This window comes from Anoplopoma fimbria, chromosome 7, assembly GCF_027596085.1.
Source record: "Anoplopoma fimbria isolate UVic2021 breed Golden Eagle Sablefish chromosome 7, Afim_UVic_2022, whole genome shotgun sequence".
In the NCBI taxonomy this organism is placed as follows: Eukaryota; Metazoa; Chordata; class Actinopteri; order Perciformes; family Anoplopomatidae; genus Anoplopoma; species Anoplopoma fimbria.
The window spans coordinates 11,881,942-11,899,287 of NC_072455.1; the positions used below are offsets into that span (position 1 = coordinate 11,881,942).

At 44.1% G+C, this 17,346-nt stretch overlaps 2 protein-coding genes across 2 annotated transcripts; one reads left to right on the top strand and one right to left on the bottom strand.

Annotated features, from left to right (window-relative positions):
- Window positions 1–250: 250 nt before the first annotated feature.
- Window positions 251–2,041, bottom strand: med11 (mediator complex subunit 11). The gene is made up of 3 exons (XM_054600976.1): window positions 1,947–2,041; window positions 1,292–1,422; window positions 251–1,120 (listed from the first exon to the last, which is right to left on the bottom strand). Exons 1-3 carry the CDS (start codon window positions 2,014–2,016, stop codon window positions 893–895), a joined length of 429 nt encoding a protein of 142 aa, XP_054456951.1. The 5' UTR covers window positions 2,017–2,041; the 3' UTR covers window positions 251–892.
- Window positions 2,042–2,254: 213 nt separating this feature from the next.
- pelp1 (proline, glutamate and leucine rich protein 1) lies at window positions 2,255–15,403 on the top strand. Its single transcript, XM_054600972.1, is given in 20 exon segments — window positions 2,255–2,411; window positions 2,585–2,649; window positions 3,904–4,009; window positions 4,107–4,256; window positions 4,484–4,555; window positions 4,676–4,735; window positions 4,828–4,984; window positions 5,871–6,003; window positions 6,090–6,177; window positions 6,380–6,468; window positions 6,625–6,738; window positions 6,881–7,031; window positions 7,830–7,983; window positions 8,089–8,144; window positions 8,255–8,388; window positions 8,771–8,873; window positions 10,538–12,169; window positions 13,424–13,595; window positions 13,598–13,746; window positions 14,679–15,403. Coding segments are annotated over 20 exon segments (3,819 nt in total). The 5' UTR covers window positions 2,255–2,270; the 3' UTR covers window positions 14,772–15,403.
- The last annotated feature ends 1,943 nt before the right edge of the window (window positions 15,404–17,346 follow it).

The window sequence follows — 17,346 nt, forward strand, 5'->3', positions numbered from 1 at the left end:
TGATCTTGACCTGATGTAAAACTTGACAAAAGGCTTTTGAAATTTCAACCAAGGAATAGCTCCATGCTACGTCATTAACCACAATATGGATGAGCAAGTAAAACAAGGCCAGATATAACAGTGTGCAGGACAAGTCGAATGACGTTCTGAGCGTTAATGAGGTCCGTTTGGAATGCGTCACTGAGGTTCTGAGGACAAAAGACACTTGTTAACAGATTTGGGGAAAAAACCTTCAGTAACTGTTTATTATTATCAGGCTTCTTCCAATTAGTCTGGCTTGGAACTTTCATAGAATGTACATTACTTTGCTCTTGTGCTGGTACTCCCGTCTGTTTCTCCAAACTCCATCTACTGTAGTAATACACTGACTATGGAGAAGTACCTCATGCAACACCACTTCAAAACATCTGAACTATTCCTTTAGGATTGTCACCTTTCAGTCCGATTGCTTAAAATGGTCATCCAAGGTTATTTTTCACGGTATTTTTTGTCACTGATAATATTCCGCAAAGCTAAAGTTCGATTGGGTGGAGAAAATTATATCTTTGCACTCCCTCTGTCAAGATTCCTCCCTGTATGATGCAAGATCACAGCTCCGGAGGGATTCTGGAGCCTAAGAAGTGCCGGATATGCTGAAACATTTGGTATCAAATTTATTTGTATTAAAGCAATCTTAACAAGGTCTAAATGTACACAAATATATCCAGAAATGCAACATATACTACTTTAGAGAGAGAAAAAAGTTCTTATACACAAGAGTTTTTCTTTGTGTTTCTTGTGGTACTTAAGTATTTGTAATAAAAATTAAAAAAGGATCAATGAAAAATGTTCAAGGCTGGTGGCAAATACAGTTATTAGAGTGATATGGTGCAGTGAACGTCCCTCTCTGCTCTCATGTCTGCTGCTGCTGCTGTTGTTGTTGTTGTTGTTGTTGTTGTTGTTGTTGTTGTTGCTGCTGCTGCTGCTGCTGTTGCTGCTGCTGCTGCTGCTCCAGCATGACTTCACAGGTCCGTCCCAGTTCTCCCAATTTGACCTTGGCGTACTCAGCCCTGTTCAGTGCCATCTGACAGTCCTTCCTGGCAGAATAAGTGGAACCCTCATGAGGCTGACCGGTAGCTACCTGTGGGGGGGGGGACAGGATAATTACTGCTTTGTTCCGCTGCTCCCAACACGATGTACTTGTAGTTTTTAAGAAAAATGACCCAATTTAAATCCCAAAAATGATCCGTTGCAGTGGTCTAAAGAGTCATAAAGCATAAATATAAAACACCAATACTACTGTGTCTCTGACCTGTGTGAGGTAGCGGATCTGGCTGCTCAGTTCGCTCTCTACTCGGTTGACAGAGCCCTGGAACTGGACCAGCTGTCTGTCCAGCAGGCTGGCGTTGTGTTTGTCTTTAGACAGTTCCAGTATTATGTTACCTGCCGGAGAAGCGTACAGCAACATATTCACCTTTATTATGACCAGACATTTTAATAATGCCAAAAACATGATTTCACACTAATACACAAATACCTAAAACAATCATCAATTGTGTTGTTTTTTTGTCACTAAGGGGCAACAAAACAAGCTCTTAGCACAAAATCTGACACTCATCAAGCTATTAACAGTAGTTTAGTTAGCAAAGAGTTATACAAACTTTTTAAAATACTATACACATCCAGAAGCCACAGAGCAACATAATCATTCTTTTGGAGCCATGTTTGTGTCCACATGGTGAATGTTAGTCCAATATTCACTTGCTCTTTTAGCTCTGTTTTTGGTCTCCACCATCTTTCTGAGCAAGATAGCTGTCTCTTTAGCTGCTAAATCCTTCTCTTTGTACACCAGCTAGCTAACTGCAAAACACCATGAGCGTTCATATAAGTCATTTGATCCATTGATGATAAAAAATGTTGATTAGTGCAGCGTTTATGATCGCCTCTGTGCTGTTTGGTGTCCTCACCGGCGCACTGCAGGATCGTCGCTATCTCCTTCTCCACGTCCTCCAGAGCTCGGAGCCGCTCATTAGCCATGTGTGGGCAGGAAACGGATACAACCGGTAGCTCTCCAAGAACGAGCACTGCTGTAGTCCACGCGGTGCAGTGCACACAGTAGTGACACGGAGCACGCAGCTCGGTGTGGACAGGACGAGCTTAATGTGCTTTACTTGGTCCACCTCTAAAAGACTGGAGCGTGAGCGTCTGAAGCTGCACATCAACAAAGAAGTGACTAAATCGACGTCACTCCGTCGCATGCTTGTGACGTCCGCTTGGCAGAGAGAGGAAAGATGGCTACATCGGCTTGGCTGCGTGGTCCATCTGCTATGCGACTAACGGAGGGCCTGGTGTCGGTTCTGAAAGAACAGCGTCCAGAGTATTTACCCGCCCTGTTGGCCAACTACAGAGAGCACGGCGTGTTTCAGACGCAGGTAGAGTCCCCCCCCGGCCCGGAGAGGCACGTTAGCCTGGAGGCTAGTTACCTGTTAGCCTGCTACACGCGTTGTTACTCACTGAGCGAACATCTGGAAAGACTGCAGGTGCTGCTGTGTTTGTGAACTTATACTAGAAGTATGTATTTTAACACCTGCATTTATGTCTGCAGGGCGGGAGCGCCGTCGGGGGTCTCGTGGGTTTCAGCAATGCCAAACTGGGCTCGAGCAAGACCAGGTGAGAAAATCCATTTTATTATTTTAAAGCCCGTTATCACAATAGTTCAACAAGGTAAACGTTTAGTATTGACACTCGGTATTAGTAAAATAATAAATGTAAAAATGTAAATCGTCATAATATTTTATGTCATTGCTAAACTTATGTTTTGTATTTCGGTATTATATTAATGGTAATCTCATTGTTGCCTGTATTACTTGAACTAGTAAAGTTCAGTGACTTTATCCATCCAGTGAAAAAAGTGCTAAATATAAACCCTAAAAAAAAAATGTGGCCTATTTCAAACGCACGAGGAACTGATATATTAAAAAAAAAAAAAAAAAACTTATAGAATGGCTAAAGGTCCTTCATGGAACACTCCCACCATTTATCTACCATCAGTTTGTTTGTTTTTATGAGAGGGGACCATTGTGAACAGTTTGCTGCATTTTTATTCCTATTTAGGGGTGGGTGTCATGAAATGTTTTCGATACTAGTCATGTCAAAGTTTGAACACCAGAGCTATACCTTTCTGATACCTTACTTTGAATATTTTTCCATGGACATAAGTATGGGTTGCTCATTAATATCTGCCCAGATGCCTGCTCATCAAAAATAACACTAGTTGTCTAAACACCAGTACCAATCAGGAACTTATTATCTATCGAATAATAAGTAAATGTGATTACAAATCAGACCAGGTATTTGATGCTTGTTGGTTCCTAAAAAGTAGTGATGTTCCAATAGCCAACAGGCATATTTATTGATCAAATTACATTTATGAAAATGAATCCTAGAGAAACGGTTCTGACCTAAATCACATTAGATAATGTTTAAACATTGTCTATTGTTTCAAAACGGCTTGTTATATTAATAATGTATTATATATATATATATATATATATATATATATATATATATATATATATATATATATATACACGCAATAGCACTTTTCATTTCTATTTTATATCTATTTCTATCTATTTACATAAACAGATAAAGGTATGAAGTTACCACATGTCATCTACCTTATGTTTTCAATGTCAAAATGTCATTTTCAAATCTAGATGATTTTATTGTAGCATTAAAGAAGATATAAAAGTATATTTACATTTATAGTCAAACATTTTTGAACATTCAAGGTTATATATATATTGATCCAATTTTGTAACCATATAAAAGTAATGACAAATAACACAAAACTGTGGTGTAAGTCGCAGCATGGAGACAACATCTCTTTTATATCCTGTGTGTGTGTGTGTGTGTGTGTAGGTTTGAGGGGCTCTGCCTGCTCTCTATGCTGGTTAAGGACAGCTCCAGTGAGCTCTTCCAGCAGCAATGCGTTTCCTGGCTGCGCTCCCTGCAGCAGGTCATACAGGTATGATTCCTACGAACACACAAACCCGGAGTTGTCAGTCTTCTATAAAATCTGAATTATGGCTAACCTGAAAGCCTCCCTCTTTTTCTGGTTTCAGTCTCAGGCCCCGGTTCAGACCATCCAGCTGGCGGTGAACATTCTGAAGGATCTTCTGCAGTACTCGTCCCAACTGGCCGAGCTCGCCAGGGAGGTCGGCCTCAACTCCATCCTGGGCATCCTCACGTCTCTGCTGGGCCTCAAGACAGAGGTGAGGAGTGCCACAGAACGTTGCAGATTAACATTTAACATCCAGAAATTCACATTCTGGTTACTACCACATTGTACAGATACGGTCCAGCCATATTCTGTGTCTTTTTATTATTATTATCTTCTTATAAGCACAAAGAACTTGTAATAGGCATTTTTTTCCAGTGTCAATATTAAATTGACAGTAACAAGAATGCCCTCATACTAGCTACCTTTGCTCCCCCTCAGTTTGAGCTGGCAGCCATGGAGGGGATGACGGCCTGCATGACCTACTACCCAAGAGCCTGCGGATCCCTCAGGGTAAGTCCCACCGATGGACTGACGAGATGAAGACGACGGGAGCGACACACTTGTTTCTATATGTGAAAAGACTGAGGGGGGGAAAAAGAACTGAAACCCTCTTTTTTTCTTCTTTTTTAGGACAAACTAGGAGCTTTTTTCCTCTCCAAAATGGACAGCACCAACAAAAAAACACAAGAGGTTTGTGATTCTCAGAGCTGATGTTTTGACAAAAAAAGAACTGTACTTTTTTTTCTCCCCCATGCAACTCTGCGTTGTTTTCATTCCATTAGATGGCCTGTCAGTGTTATGGCCGCCTGCCCTGTCTCGGGGGCCTGTTGGACAGAGGGGTGGCTGCTGGCAGAGCTGAGGGCTGGACCAATCAGATTCACTGCCTGCTGGCCTCAGCCAATGGGCTGCTGGCTCTGATCTACCAGGGTTCAGAAACAGGTACACTTGTTGAATTTTTCTGTAGAGCCAGGGTTCGATTTGTATTTGATAATTGGGGTTGGGTACAATCTAATTCTTTATCTCTTTTTATATTTGTATGGAAAGGCTGTGAGAGTTAAAGTGACAGTTCACCCCAAAATCAAAAATACATTAGCTCTCTTACCTGTAATGCCATTTATCAATCTAGATAGTTTTGGTGTGTGTTGCTAAGTGTTGTAGATATTGGCTGCAGAGATGTCTTCCTTCTCTCCAATAAGACGGAACTAGATGGCACAAAACTAAACATGATTGGGGTTTTTTCCCGGAAATCCTCATCCCAAGCACCACCCAGCTAGCTAACGTTTCCTCTCATACATGGAGAACGGCGTTGATGTTTACATCTCGCGTATCATCTCATCCATTAGCAGAAGCACGCTTTCTTCTGCGCCATGATATGCTTGCCGGCTGTAGTTTGGCAAAAAGTTCCTTCATGAAATCGTGACAGCGAGGTCTATGGATCATCTCGAGTAACCGGGTCACAATTTCTGGAAAGAGACGTTGCTGTAGAGTTTTTCAAATACATTTTTTTGGGCACTTTGAGCACCACAAGCCAAGTGCCGTATAACACCAAAACAATCTCGATGAGAAATAGCACTACAGGTAAGCGTAAAGTATAAACTTTGATTCTGGGGTGAACTGTCCCTTTTAATTACAATAATGATTTCTTGGCTTTTTATTTCTCTCTTAATGCTATATGTCACTCAAGCACTGTAAAACCTGAATTATTCTCCAACACTGGCCCATATACAGCGTACCCAACGGTTCATAGCTCCTGGTAGTGTTTAGCCATTTGCACCCCGGGAGGGCAGTGACCTCTACATGTGTGTTGTGTTCTCTGCCGGGACAGATGGAGCGGTGCAGTACGAAGGCCCGGGCGTGGAGCTGGCCTTCCCTCACCTCGACCAGTCGGATCCCCTGCTGCTGCTGCAGCTCCAGCACCGATACACTGCTGTCTGCCTGGCGCTCAAGCACACACTCGGGTACAACACACACAGACACACTAGACCACCATTTTAATGGATAGTTCACCCAAATCGTAACGGAAAATGTCTCTTGTCTCCATCAGGATGGATCCAGCCTCCGCTGTCCGTCTGCCTGTCCGACCGATACTCAACCTGGTGTGCCGAGTCCTCGCTGTCAGCTCCAAGAGCATAGTGAGCATACACACAGACACACACACACACACTTGAGTATTTCACAATAGGTTCTGGGAAGGCAAGACCCTTTGATGTTTTAACACACTTAAGAACCACATGGATGAAAATACAAACTTGAACTACCTCCTGACTGAGCTCAACCACGTGCCGACATTTTTAAATTGACATGCGAATAAACAATATTGTGTGTGGGTGTCAGAATTTAACAGGCGATGGAGGTGTCAGGTTGCTGGTCTTGCCCGTCATACACACCAACACACTCGAGGTCTTATCGGCTCTTATCACAGCGTGAGTATTGACTTGCACACACACACACACACACACACACACACACACACACACACACACACACACACACACTTTCTGTATTTGAGTTCATAGACTTGTAGGTCATATCAGTTGCGTGGTGCTGACACTGTGTGTGTGTGCGTGTGTGTATTGCAGTGTGCGTGGCGGCATGGTCCAGTACGCCGCTGTGCTACAGAGGCTGTTCTCTCAAACCCTGTCCGCCTGGACGCCTCTACCAGAAGCCAGTCTGGGACAGCAGAGAGCCTACAGGTAACTGACTGCCGGGGGGTGATACAAATTGGGGTCTTTAAAGGGGGACGTGGATATTTTAGCAACCTGGACCCTTTTTTCTAATGCGCTTAAATTGCTTGTTGAAGCGTTTTGTCTCATGTGTGTTGTCTTCGTCCCTCAGCTCGGTGCGGGTTTCGGTCTACAGGACCTTAGAACTGTGGGTCCAGGTGGGCGGAGCCTCTGCGAGCATCCTCCAGGGAAGCCCCGGCCACTCCGAACTACTGTTTACTCACCTGCTAAGTGACATCACACCAGGGGCGGAGTCTGTCAAGGTTGGTTCAACATGGTTACTTTGAATGTATTTAAAGGTAAAATATTGAATCTTTTTCCCACATTAAAATGTCTAAAAAAGCGACTTGACCCATGTTATACATTTTCTTGAGTTGTCTTATCCCAAATTTTTCCAACAAATTTCAAACTAGCGTTTTATTCGGTCAGATGTCAACGGCATCATATCCCCTTTGCTGATGCATCAGCGTTGTGTTCTCTGCCAGGAGCTGATCATAAGTTGACTTTATTTAGTTTAAGACACATTTTTCGATACTCTTTGAAGATCTTGGTGGTTTTAACATTATATTTTAAGCGGATGAAGGATTTTATACATCGCAAGTCTGGATCTAAAGTATTCAGAGAATCAAGGCGAGCAAATGTTAGTCTGTTAGCTCCTCTGGGACGTCCTGCATCTGTTGAACAGTTTTGAAACACAGATTTCTAACGTGCGGCTGCTTTATTCTGTGAGTTTTCTTTTTTTCTTTTTTTATTATTTAAATTATTTTTAAAGAATTTTTTATTATAAAGTTTTTACACGGTTCTAATCAGCAGGTCCGTATGTTTTGGAGAGGAGGAGACCTCTGTGGTAAAAACCTCACTGAACGATGAACACTGAAAGAATCCAAACCAGGAGAAGCTTACTGCATTAAAGCCTACTCCCATAATCCCATCCTACTTCACCACGTCACCAAACTCCCTCTTTTAATTTTTGTTTTGATTGAGAGACTCCTAGCGACTGAAAATCCATATTAAACCACCATGTATCCTACATTAAAAATCTGTGTCGTCCCATCCTGCAGCTCCGGGCGGGTCTGTCAGCAGACGCAGTCCCTGGAGGGAAGCCCGGCCCTCGAAGGACAAAACCTTTGGTCATGTCGGATGGACTCAGCCCGTCGCTCCAGCGGAAAGGAGACCTTCTGACTAATCAGGATACTTGCCTTTCAGCCCTCAGGGGTGAGATGCTGCCTCGCTGTGATTCCATCCTATACAATAGATTCCTAATGGTCTGCTGGTCGTCTTTATATCTGGTGTAATCACACTGATTTATTTTCTTCACAGCACTGAGGCATATCATCCTGACCAGTGGTACTCTGCTGAAAGATGATATACACAAGGTAAATGTCATCACGTAGCCCCCCCCCCGATCAATGTACATTGCGTTCTGTTTTTTTCAATAACAAGCAGCCAGTGTTTGATTTTCCGTCCGTTTTGATTTTCCTCGCAGCGCCTCCATGACGTCGTGCTACCGCTGTGTGTGCGTCTGAAGCAGCAGCAGACCAGCAGCAGCATTTCATGTGAATCTGCAGGGTGCATCAGTGGGCAGTACAGCAGTGCCCTCCCCCGACAAGAACTGTACAGGTACTAGATTTACAAGTCCAGAATTTTTGGTTATTTTAATGTAAATAAAATAAATAATGAAGTTGCTTATTAAGATGAATCATTAATCAATTAAAGGCAGGGTTTGTGATCTTGAGAAACTAGCAAAATCACAAAAAATTATCCAACCAGAAGCCCCAGCCCAGTGTTGCCAAGTCTTTACCAATGAAAGTAGGTAGCAGCGCTACCTCCAAAACTTTCTAAATCTAGCAAGAATTTCACCAAGTCGGCAACACTGACAGTCTGTCCCTTCAGGCCTCCTCCAAAGCCACTCCCCCAAACATAATTAACAAAAAGATTTTGTAGCTGTTTTGTCATGCAGTGCAGAAGGGTTCATATCAGTGTTTTGTTCTTCAATCTCAAGGTTATTGCTGGCTCTGGTCCTGGTCCCATCACCGTGTTGGCCTCCACCTCTGACCTGTGCCGTGTCCATCCTCAGCAATGGACGCAATGATCGGAACCTAAAGGTGACTGCTCTGAGAAAGACACTGCTGAGTGGTACAGTTTGAGGAACAGATCAATGAGTTAGAACTTTTCATACCTGCAAAATTCTTCGCCTTTAGGCAGCAGGTTGTTCACATGAATTCTGAGGATCCAAAGATTTTTCAAAGGGAGGAGGGGGGGACTCCAAAATTTGCAAGATTATAAAGTCATATAGTGCAGAGTGTGGTAACGCCAGCCATCTGAATTTTGTTGCCCCTAAAGTATTGTCATTATTGTAAGGAAGGAGGCTAAGGTCGTGAAAGATACATACACGTTTTCTTTCATGTTCTTTTTGTGTTCTTTTATGAACATAAATAAATACAAATAATTTAGCCCTAACTACAGAAAAGTGTTTGTCTTCTATTTCAGCACAGCCTACACGAAAGGCAAACGCCTAGAAGACATTACTCTGGTTACCATAGTTACACTATTAACGGGCATTGTTATTTGTCTTGTTTGGAGGCTACCGAGCGACATGTGCTAGTGCTAAAGTGAATTACAATAACTTGATTGTCTATGGCAGTGGTTCTCAACCTTTTTTCAGTGATGTACCCTCTGTGAAATATTTTTTCAGCCAAGTAACCAGCGCAAAGCATTTTTGGTTGAAAAAAATATGTAATACACAGCTCTCTGCCATCAGTGTCTGATTTATTAAACTGTCAACACTGAAGATTGCATTGTTGCATTGAATTCAGTTTATGAACTTACACTTGTATTTTATTGGATATTTATTAAATAACTATTTTTAAAGGATTTTTGAATGGATGCTAATTTAAATATATATTTTTTTAAATCTCACGTACCCCCTGGAGTACACGTACCCCCATTTGAGAACCACTGGTCTATGGCATGCAAGGGTTTGCCTTGACTCAAGTTTGATTGCCTGAAAAAATAAGCGACATAATAGCTGCTCCCCCACGGACGAACGCAACAAAAATAATGTTGCAGAATGTTTAAAGCCCCCTTCCTTATATGTATTGTTAGCTAAAGTAGCTAACATTGATATTATTACCTTAAGAAGCTCACATTAACTAACTTGCCTATTAGAACTATCTAACCATTCATACCCATCAATAGTAACAAGTAGATTTTACTACGGTACTAAAGTACAAGTACCTCAAATTTGTACTTGAGTATGAGTGTATATTCTACTTTTTTCTCCAATCTATTTATCTTATCTTTGCAGATTCAGATAAAGAGCTTAACCTTTACCAGCTGCAGTATTAAAGTGATTAACACATAAATGCATAAATACCTTTAATCCAATTATATAATATACAGTATATTGTTATATACGTATATCAAGAGGCCTTATTTCCACATTAAAATCACAAAAAATGTTCTCCCAGTTGAGAATGGCCCCCGGACCTCCCTGGCCTGATTTTAGTCTAGTTTCTACTCACCCTTTTTTCACTAGTCTAGAGTCTCATTTGAAGTTAAACAGTAGATCTGCAGCTCATGTTAAAACATTTTTTTGTCTTTTATTTGACAATGTAGAGACATTAGACACTCTGGAAAGACCAGGGTTTGACTGTTGCCTGCAGTGGAACTGAAGCTGCAGTCAGAACTCCACAGTACATGTGTCATGTTCTATGTTTACATGTGAAGCAGTTTAATGAGTATCTCCCTCCAAACTCTCCCCTCTCAGGTCTCTACATTCTGCACTGAGGCTCTCACCATCTGCAACTCCCTCCTCCACCCCCGCATACCCTCCATCGCTCTCCCCTTACCCCCACTCACCCTGAAACCCACCCCAACCGCTCCAGTCCTCCCCTCCTCCCAGGGCCCTTCCACTGGACTCACTTTGCCAACGCTCCTCGGGGGCCCTGCCCCCGGTCCTCCCTTTCCCACCCGCCACTCCCTCGGCCTGGGTCCCGCCTCCCTGCTGGGCTCTCTGGAGAACCACCTCTCCCTGGTTCCGGGGCTGCCGGGCCAGGCGCCCACCCCAGGAGACATGCTCCTGTCCCACCAGCAGGACCCTTCCGGGCTTGGCCTCCCAGAGGGGCAGAGACCCGTGTTCGTCCGCTACGACAGGGAGGAAGCGGAGGATGTAGAGATCTCTCTGGCCAGTGACTCGGATGACAGCGTAGTCATCGTCCCTCCGGGGATGCTCAACATGGAGAACCAGCAGGAGGAGACGGCAGCAGCAGGAGCAAACTCTCAGAACATGGCCTCTGCTGCACCAGGAGGCGCCACAGTCACACTAGCTGGAGGAGACTCTGTCGCCATGATCCCAACAACAGCAACCACAACCACAATAGACAGGGTCTCGCTCCCCAATGACCTCACAACCTCATCCCCTCTACTCACTACCTCCACTACGCCGATCAACTCCTTTCCTCCTCCCAGCTCCTCGGTGGTCTCCCTGGTTCCCCCTTTGAACTCCAGCACACTCACAGCTCCGCCTGGTGGTCTGGGGGACTCGTTGCCTGGCAGACCCCAGCTCCAGCAGATGCTGATGCAGCCCTCAGTGCCTGGCCAGCCCGGCCCCATGGGTCTGCCACTCCAGATGCACCAGCTGCAGAATCAGCTGGGCCAGCAGGGACGGCACCTGCACCAGCATCAGCAGCCGCTAGCCAGTAACGAAGACTCTGCCGTCATCAACATCAACAGCACCGACGAGGAGGAGGAAGAGGAGGAGGACATGGAGGAGGATGAGGATCTGGACGAGGAGGAGGAAGGGATGGATGAGGAGGAGGAAGAGGAGGAGGATGTGAGCGATTTCCCAGAGGACGAGTTGTATGACGGGGAGTATGATAATTATGATGAAGAAGAGGGGGAAGAGCTGGAAGAAGAGGAGGAGGAGGAGGAAGATGAGGATGGGGATATACCTCCACTGGAGGGAGCAGAGGACAATGATGGAGAGGCGGGCATAGAGGGGGGGAAGGTGCTCCGAGCAGCGGTGGATGAAGAGGGGATTGCTGGTTTCAGTGTGGAGGGAGAAGCAGAAGGAGGGATCGAGGAGATCCAGACCAACAGATCGCTGTTCGCAGAGGACAGGATGAAGGTTCAAAAGGTAGAGAGCATTGGGGTCCTGGAGGAGGCACGAGAGGGGGAGGGGGAGGAAGACGAGAGTGAGAGGATGGACGACCCCACCATGCCGCAAATCCTCTGCGTCACCGGAGGAGCACTGGAGGAGAGGGAGGAGACCGAGGAGGAAGGAGGAGGAGCTGGGGGAGTAGGAGGGCTGCAGGAGGAGGCGAGGTCGTGGGAGCTGGGAGCCAATGAGATAGAGCTGACAGCCGCCGCAGAAGATTGCGCAACCAATCCGACTCAACAGGTTGGTACCACAACTTTAACAATTCCCCCTTGAGGCATTCAGACGACTTATTTCTGGCAGAGAGTTGGATGAGAAGACTGATTTTGTCAGTGTATTTCTAAAAACGTCAAACTATCCCTTTTAAGTGTACTAAAAGGAAGTGTAAGGGTCCGTTGTATTTAGCGGAACAGAGTTGCAGTTAAAGTGCAAACAACTAAAAGGAGTTGAAGAATGAGTTTTGTATCAGCTGAAAAGAGTTGAAGTGACACTTCATGTATAAAAACAGGCAAATTGTGTGCAGAAATAGGCTGACCTTCGATATGAAATCTGGGCGCTGAAATAAGCTAAGAGCGATAGTTTGGATGTTTGTAAGTGTGGTTGTATGAGGTACCTCTCCACAGTCAGTGTATTACCTACAGTAGATGGAGTTTGGAGAAACAGAGAGGAGTTTCCCATCGGGGAACTGAAGCAGATATCTATGTTCGCTCCAAAGCCACAAGACTCCTTTTGACAAAAGGTCATTTTAGTTCCCCGTTGGAAAGGGCTTTCTAACGTCACGGTAAAGCGGCGGAAATATTGTAAGTATAGCGTACACTGATATTGATTGTCTTTAGTTGTCTAAAATCCGTCCACAGAGGTACACTACTTTGCTCCTGTGCTGGTACTCCTGTCTGTTTCTCCAGACCTGTGGAGCGCCGAGTGTGCAAAAAGAAGTTGAAGTGCCCATTAAATCGTATAAGCTGAAAGCACTGACAGAAGGTATCAAAAGCACTTTCAGAACTCTAATAAGAGCCAAAGTGTACTAAAAGGAGTTGAGGTGTGAGTTTTGTTTTGGCTTACTTTAGTGAAAGATTCATTTTTGTAATCCTGTTACAAATGGTATGACATGAAAGAGTTAAAAGGAAAGGAAGAAAGGAGAGCGAACAAAGGTGGGAAGAAGAGGGGTAGCAATGCAGGGTGGTGTTAGATTAACAAGGCTGAAGCTTATCAGAATAATCAAGGACACCGGTGTCCATGATACTTTTCACAGTGTATTCTCAAAAAAGAGGAGCGTTTGTAACAAAGACACATTCAGATGAGCATAAACGCGCCTTGGGTGGAAAAACGGGTAGAACTCTGAACACTGAATCAAAGAGCAATGCTAGAGGGGGTTTACTCTGAGAGACAGTTTTATTTGGCCTGCCTCTTATCTGTGTTTTGGTTCCAGTAATAGTAGATAGATAAAGCTGGTATTGTTCCAAGAATAAATCAAGCTGACTCCCTTCACCTCTACAGGAGTTAGGAGCTGAGCCTGCACAGGACGCCAGCGTGAGCGATAACCAGCCGCCCGGCCGCCAGGAGGAGCAGCTGGCAGCTGTTCAAGAGGGAGACTCTGCAGCAGAAGATCCGGAAACCTCAACGGGCCAGAGTCCACAAGAGCAAGAGGAAACGACGGACGCTGAGAAGAGAGAGAGAGTCAAAGGGAGCAGCAGGAGACGGAAGGAGGAGGAGGAGGAGGGGGCGGGGAGAGTGATGGAGAGGAGGGGAAAGGCCTGAAGAGGAAGAGGGAGGAGGCACAGCAGGAGGAAGAAGCGGGACGAAGCCCTGAGAAGAAAAAGGTAAACATTCATGGTGATTTTTTTCAAATGTATACAGCATGGACATCCTTTAAAGAAAATACAGAGTCGTGTCAGCAAGAGTCCTCCTCGGCTGAGCTGTAATGTCAGCTGGCTCAGCGGTGCTCGGTGAGCTCGCAGTATTGAGTATGTATACATACTTTCTGCATGGTGATACGATTAGTGGGTGCTGTTTGGTAGTAAGAAAATAGTTCCTACATGAAACGGCTCACAACACGGTCGGTGGATGATGTTAAGTAGCCAGGTCAAGATTTCTGAGAAGAGTTATTGCTTTTAAGTAAACCTTTGGGCACGTATTTAGTTACAGAGTCACAATTTTGAGTTTTGGGTCAATTTTAAAGCGACCGTAGCTGGAAATTTTAAGAAACAGACAGCAGAACCAGCACAGGATCAAATCAATGTCCTGCTGTGGACAAAGGCAGCAGCAAAACCTAAAAAAACCATATCAGCTTAAGGTTGTGCTATATTAAGAATCGTTTACTGCTTTAACTTGCTGTCAGACAGCCCTTTCTGATGGGCAACTATAGCCATTGTCTATGCTCTCTTCAAAGCCACAAGACTCCTTTGACAAAAATAGTAACTTAACCGCGCAGAACATGTTACAGGTAATATTACTGTTTCTGTCAAAGGAGTCACAAATCACAAAATCTGAAGTATCCCTTTAATGTGTAGAAATGGGTGGGGTAGTTTAAAAATAAAAAGGCTACCCCACCCAGATCATCTGAAAACAAAACTCAAACCATCAGAGTAATATAAGAGATGCCATAATCACGTACAAATTGTACTCCTGGTGACTTTAAAGTGTCGTCATGTAAATATTTCCCAATAAAGCACGGGTCAGTTTGAATAAAGTGTCCTACACATCTATAATGAAAGCATGACTCAGCAGTTGTCTCTCTCTGTCTGCCCCTCAGCTGGACGATGAAGCCATGGCGTCCATGTTGGCTGATTTCGTCGCCTGTCCGCCCGACGACGAAGACGGAGCCTCCGGATCGACTCGCTCATAGATGGTCGCTTACCTGAACTGATGTTATGAAGTTACCATGGATACAGAAGATACTGAATCATAAGTGACATTTCCAAGGTTTAGTTGCCTTAATGCAGCAACTCCCTTATCATAACAGTCATTCTACAGTGATGAGATCAACCGGTGGAATGCTTCCTTTCTTTTAACGATGATGCCAGCTAGGAGCTACTCTGCGTGGGCCGTGGGAACTCTTTACCGTGACATCAACCCGCTTTTACTCTGCAAGAAGTAGTTTATCACAAGCTAAAAGAGGCTAGTTTCAGTCCCAAGTCCAGCTGTACTTGTGTACAGTACATAGTATCCTTCACTTAGTGTAAGTGGTTTTCTTGGATTTATACGTACCTTGTATGCTCTTTGTTTTGTCATCACTGTCATATGCTTTGTTATAAAAACGTAACAAAAATCAAACGTGAGTTACGTACACTACTTTTCTTCTCCTTAGATTTAATGGCTAATCACAAAACTATTTCGTTTTTTTTCCCCCTTTTTAAATTTGGTTTGTTGTCCCACATCACATGAGGTGACCCAGTGAGGTCTGCTGCTCACCCATTGTAACTAGGACATAGGAAGGGGATTTCGTTTTTGGGGGAATTTAAAAATAAATAAATGTGTGTTTTGCTCGACTCGCCTCCATTTTATTGTTGTGGAGGCAGAAATCTCAGACCGTTGTAACTGGACAAACTCACCCTTTACCTTTAGACTATCGAGTATGAATTCCAAACTTTATGATTACTGCTATAGGACTGTTTTCTGTTAGTATTTTCTTTAATTCAACGTACATTACAGTTTTGTAAAATAAGTGCTCCAACTGCCATCTCCATCTTTGGAATGCCACTGACATTATGTCTATCTATCTCCATCTCTCACTCTATTTATCTATCTATCTCTCTCTCTTTCTATCTAGACCTTATAAGTTGTGATTATGAGATAATGACCTCAAGTGTCTGGATGTCATCTGGTTCAGTAGATCCATCTTTGCTCCCGGTCTCCCTCCTCTCTTGCTTTATCTGTCCTATCAGCCATTTCCCTCATCTGACTCCTTCTCACTCATGCCTCCCAACTCTACCAAGGACGCTCTCCACTGTGTCCTCTTCTCTGGACTCTCACCTTTCGTAGGCCTCGCCCAACCCCTCCTGCCCCGTGGCTGTCCGACTCAGTGTGGACAGACTCGCTATACAGGCAGCTGAAAGGAATTGGGGCACTGAGGACCTCCTTTCATATAGATCTCCTCCCTCCCTTTTCTTCTGTATCCTCATCTGCATCCAGGACCTCTTTTCCAACTTCAATAGACTTTGTAACACATCTGTCCCTTGTTTTAAATTTCTTTCTAAAAGGCTTGAATGGGCTTTCTTCATTGCACTCTCTGCATATCTCCGCCAGGACAACCTTCATGACTCCCTTCAGTCTTGTTTCAAGGAAGGCCGCTTAACTGAAACTGCCCTCCTCACAGAAAAACATACAATACAATACAACTTTATTAATCCACAAGGGCAATTTGATCATACCCTCTCTTTCAGTCGTCACCGTGCTGGATCTTTTAGCATCATTTGATGGAGGTTTTCTTGTGTCAAACATCTGATATTAATCAGGGACTAGGAGAAACAAGGGAACACTAAATAGAGCCAAATAGTGATTCAGAGTGTTCAGACTTTAGTTTGACTGGTGAGACAACACCAGTGTGGCTTTGGGAAAAAGTCTCCACATGCATTAACACAACCAAAACATTGGCTTGAACCGAATTATTGCAGCTGGAAGGAAGATGAAACAAAGAGTGGAGTCCTCTTCATGGAGTCCTCCATGTTGCACCGCCGTGATCTACAGTGGTCTAGGAAGAACAAACCAAACATTGGCTCTAGAGAGAGCCTTTAGCATTTTTAAATTACCTGAAGGCCACCGTAGTTATCCAAAATGCTTGTGAAACTGCAGTAATGTGAGTACAAAACCGTCATACAGCCAAAAGAAGAAGTGCGTTGCTACTAAAGTAGTGTTGTGGCGTGGATGGCCTATGAGCAAGGCGAACGATGTCAGCACGGTTTTGCACTTGGCAGCTCATGTTACTGCAATCTTAGAAAGGGAGAAGTGAGTGGAGGGGTATTTACTTGGTTGCATTCTGCAACCACACCAATGGTTGCAGAACAATGTGCTTCTTCTACCTCGGCCGGTTTTGGCTTGTAAACTTCATACAGCTAATAGTCTTCCTTGCTGAATCAACAGGGGATGCAAATCTTGGCTCGTGTTTCTCCCCCAACAATGTTGAGTCTCTTGCGGCCATCAGCACATTTTTTAGCCATTTTTACTTAACTGTGTGAATTTCACACATGTACTCTTCTGTTCTGAGGAAAAAGGGGATGTAGCTGGTAATAAGAATAAAAATAATGAAAAATATAATTTTTACATTCACGTAGTCTCATTTTCTCTTACACGCATAATCTGTGCAGCGGTAATCCCGGCTGTGATTTAGGTGGACAAATCCTGTAAAGTTTAGTAGAGAAAGAATCCGGTTTTGATTTGCCGATCCAGATCCCTTGAGGTCTGCCCAGATGCTCGGGATACTT

Bases quoted from the DNA above. Each gene is read 5' to 3' on its own strand.
- med11 (XM_054600976.1), bottom strand. From the start codon at position 2,016: ATGGCTAATGAGCGGCTCCGAGCTCTGGAGGACGTGGAGAAGGAGATA. The intron at 1,423-1,946 runs GTGAGGACACCA...CTTCTCCGGCAG, and splicing joins GACGATCCTGCAGTGCGCCG to GTAACATAATACTGGAACTG. The intron at 1,121-1,291 runs GTCAGAGACACA...CCCCCCCCACAG, and splicing joins AGATCCGCTACCTCACACAG to GTAGCTACCGGTCAGCCTCA.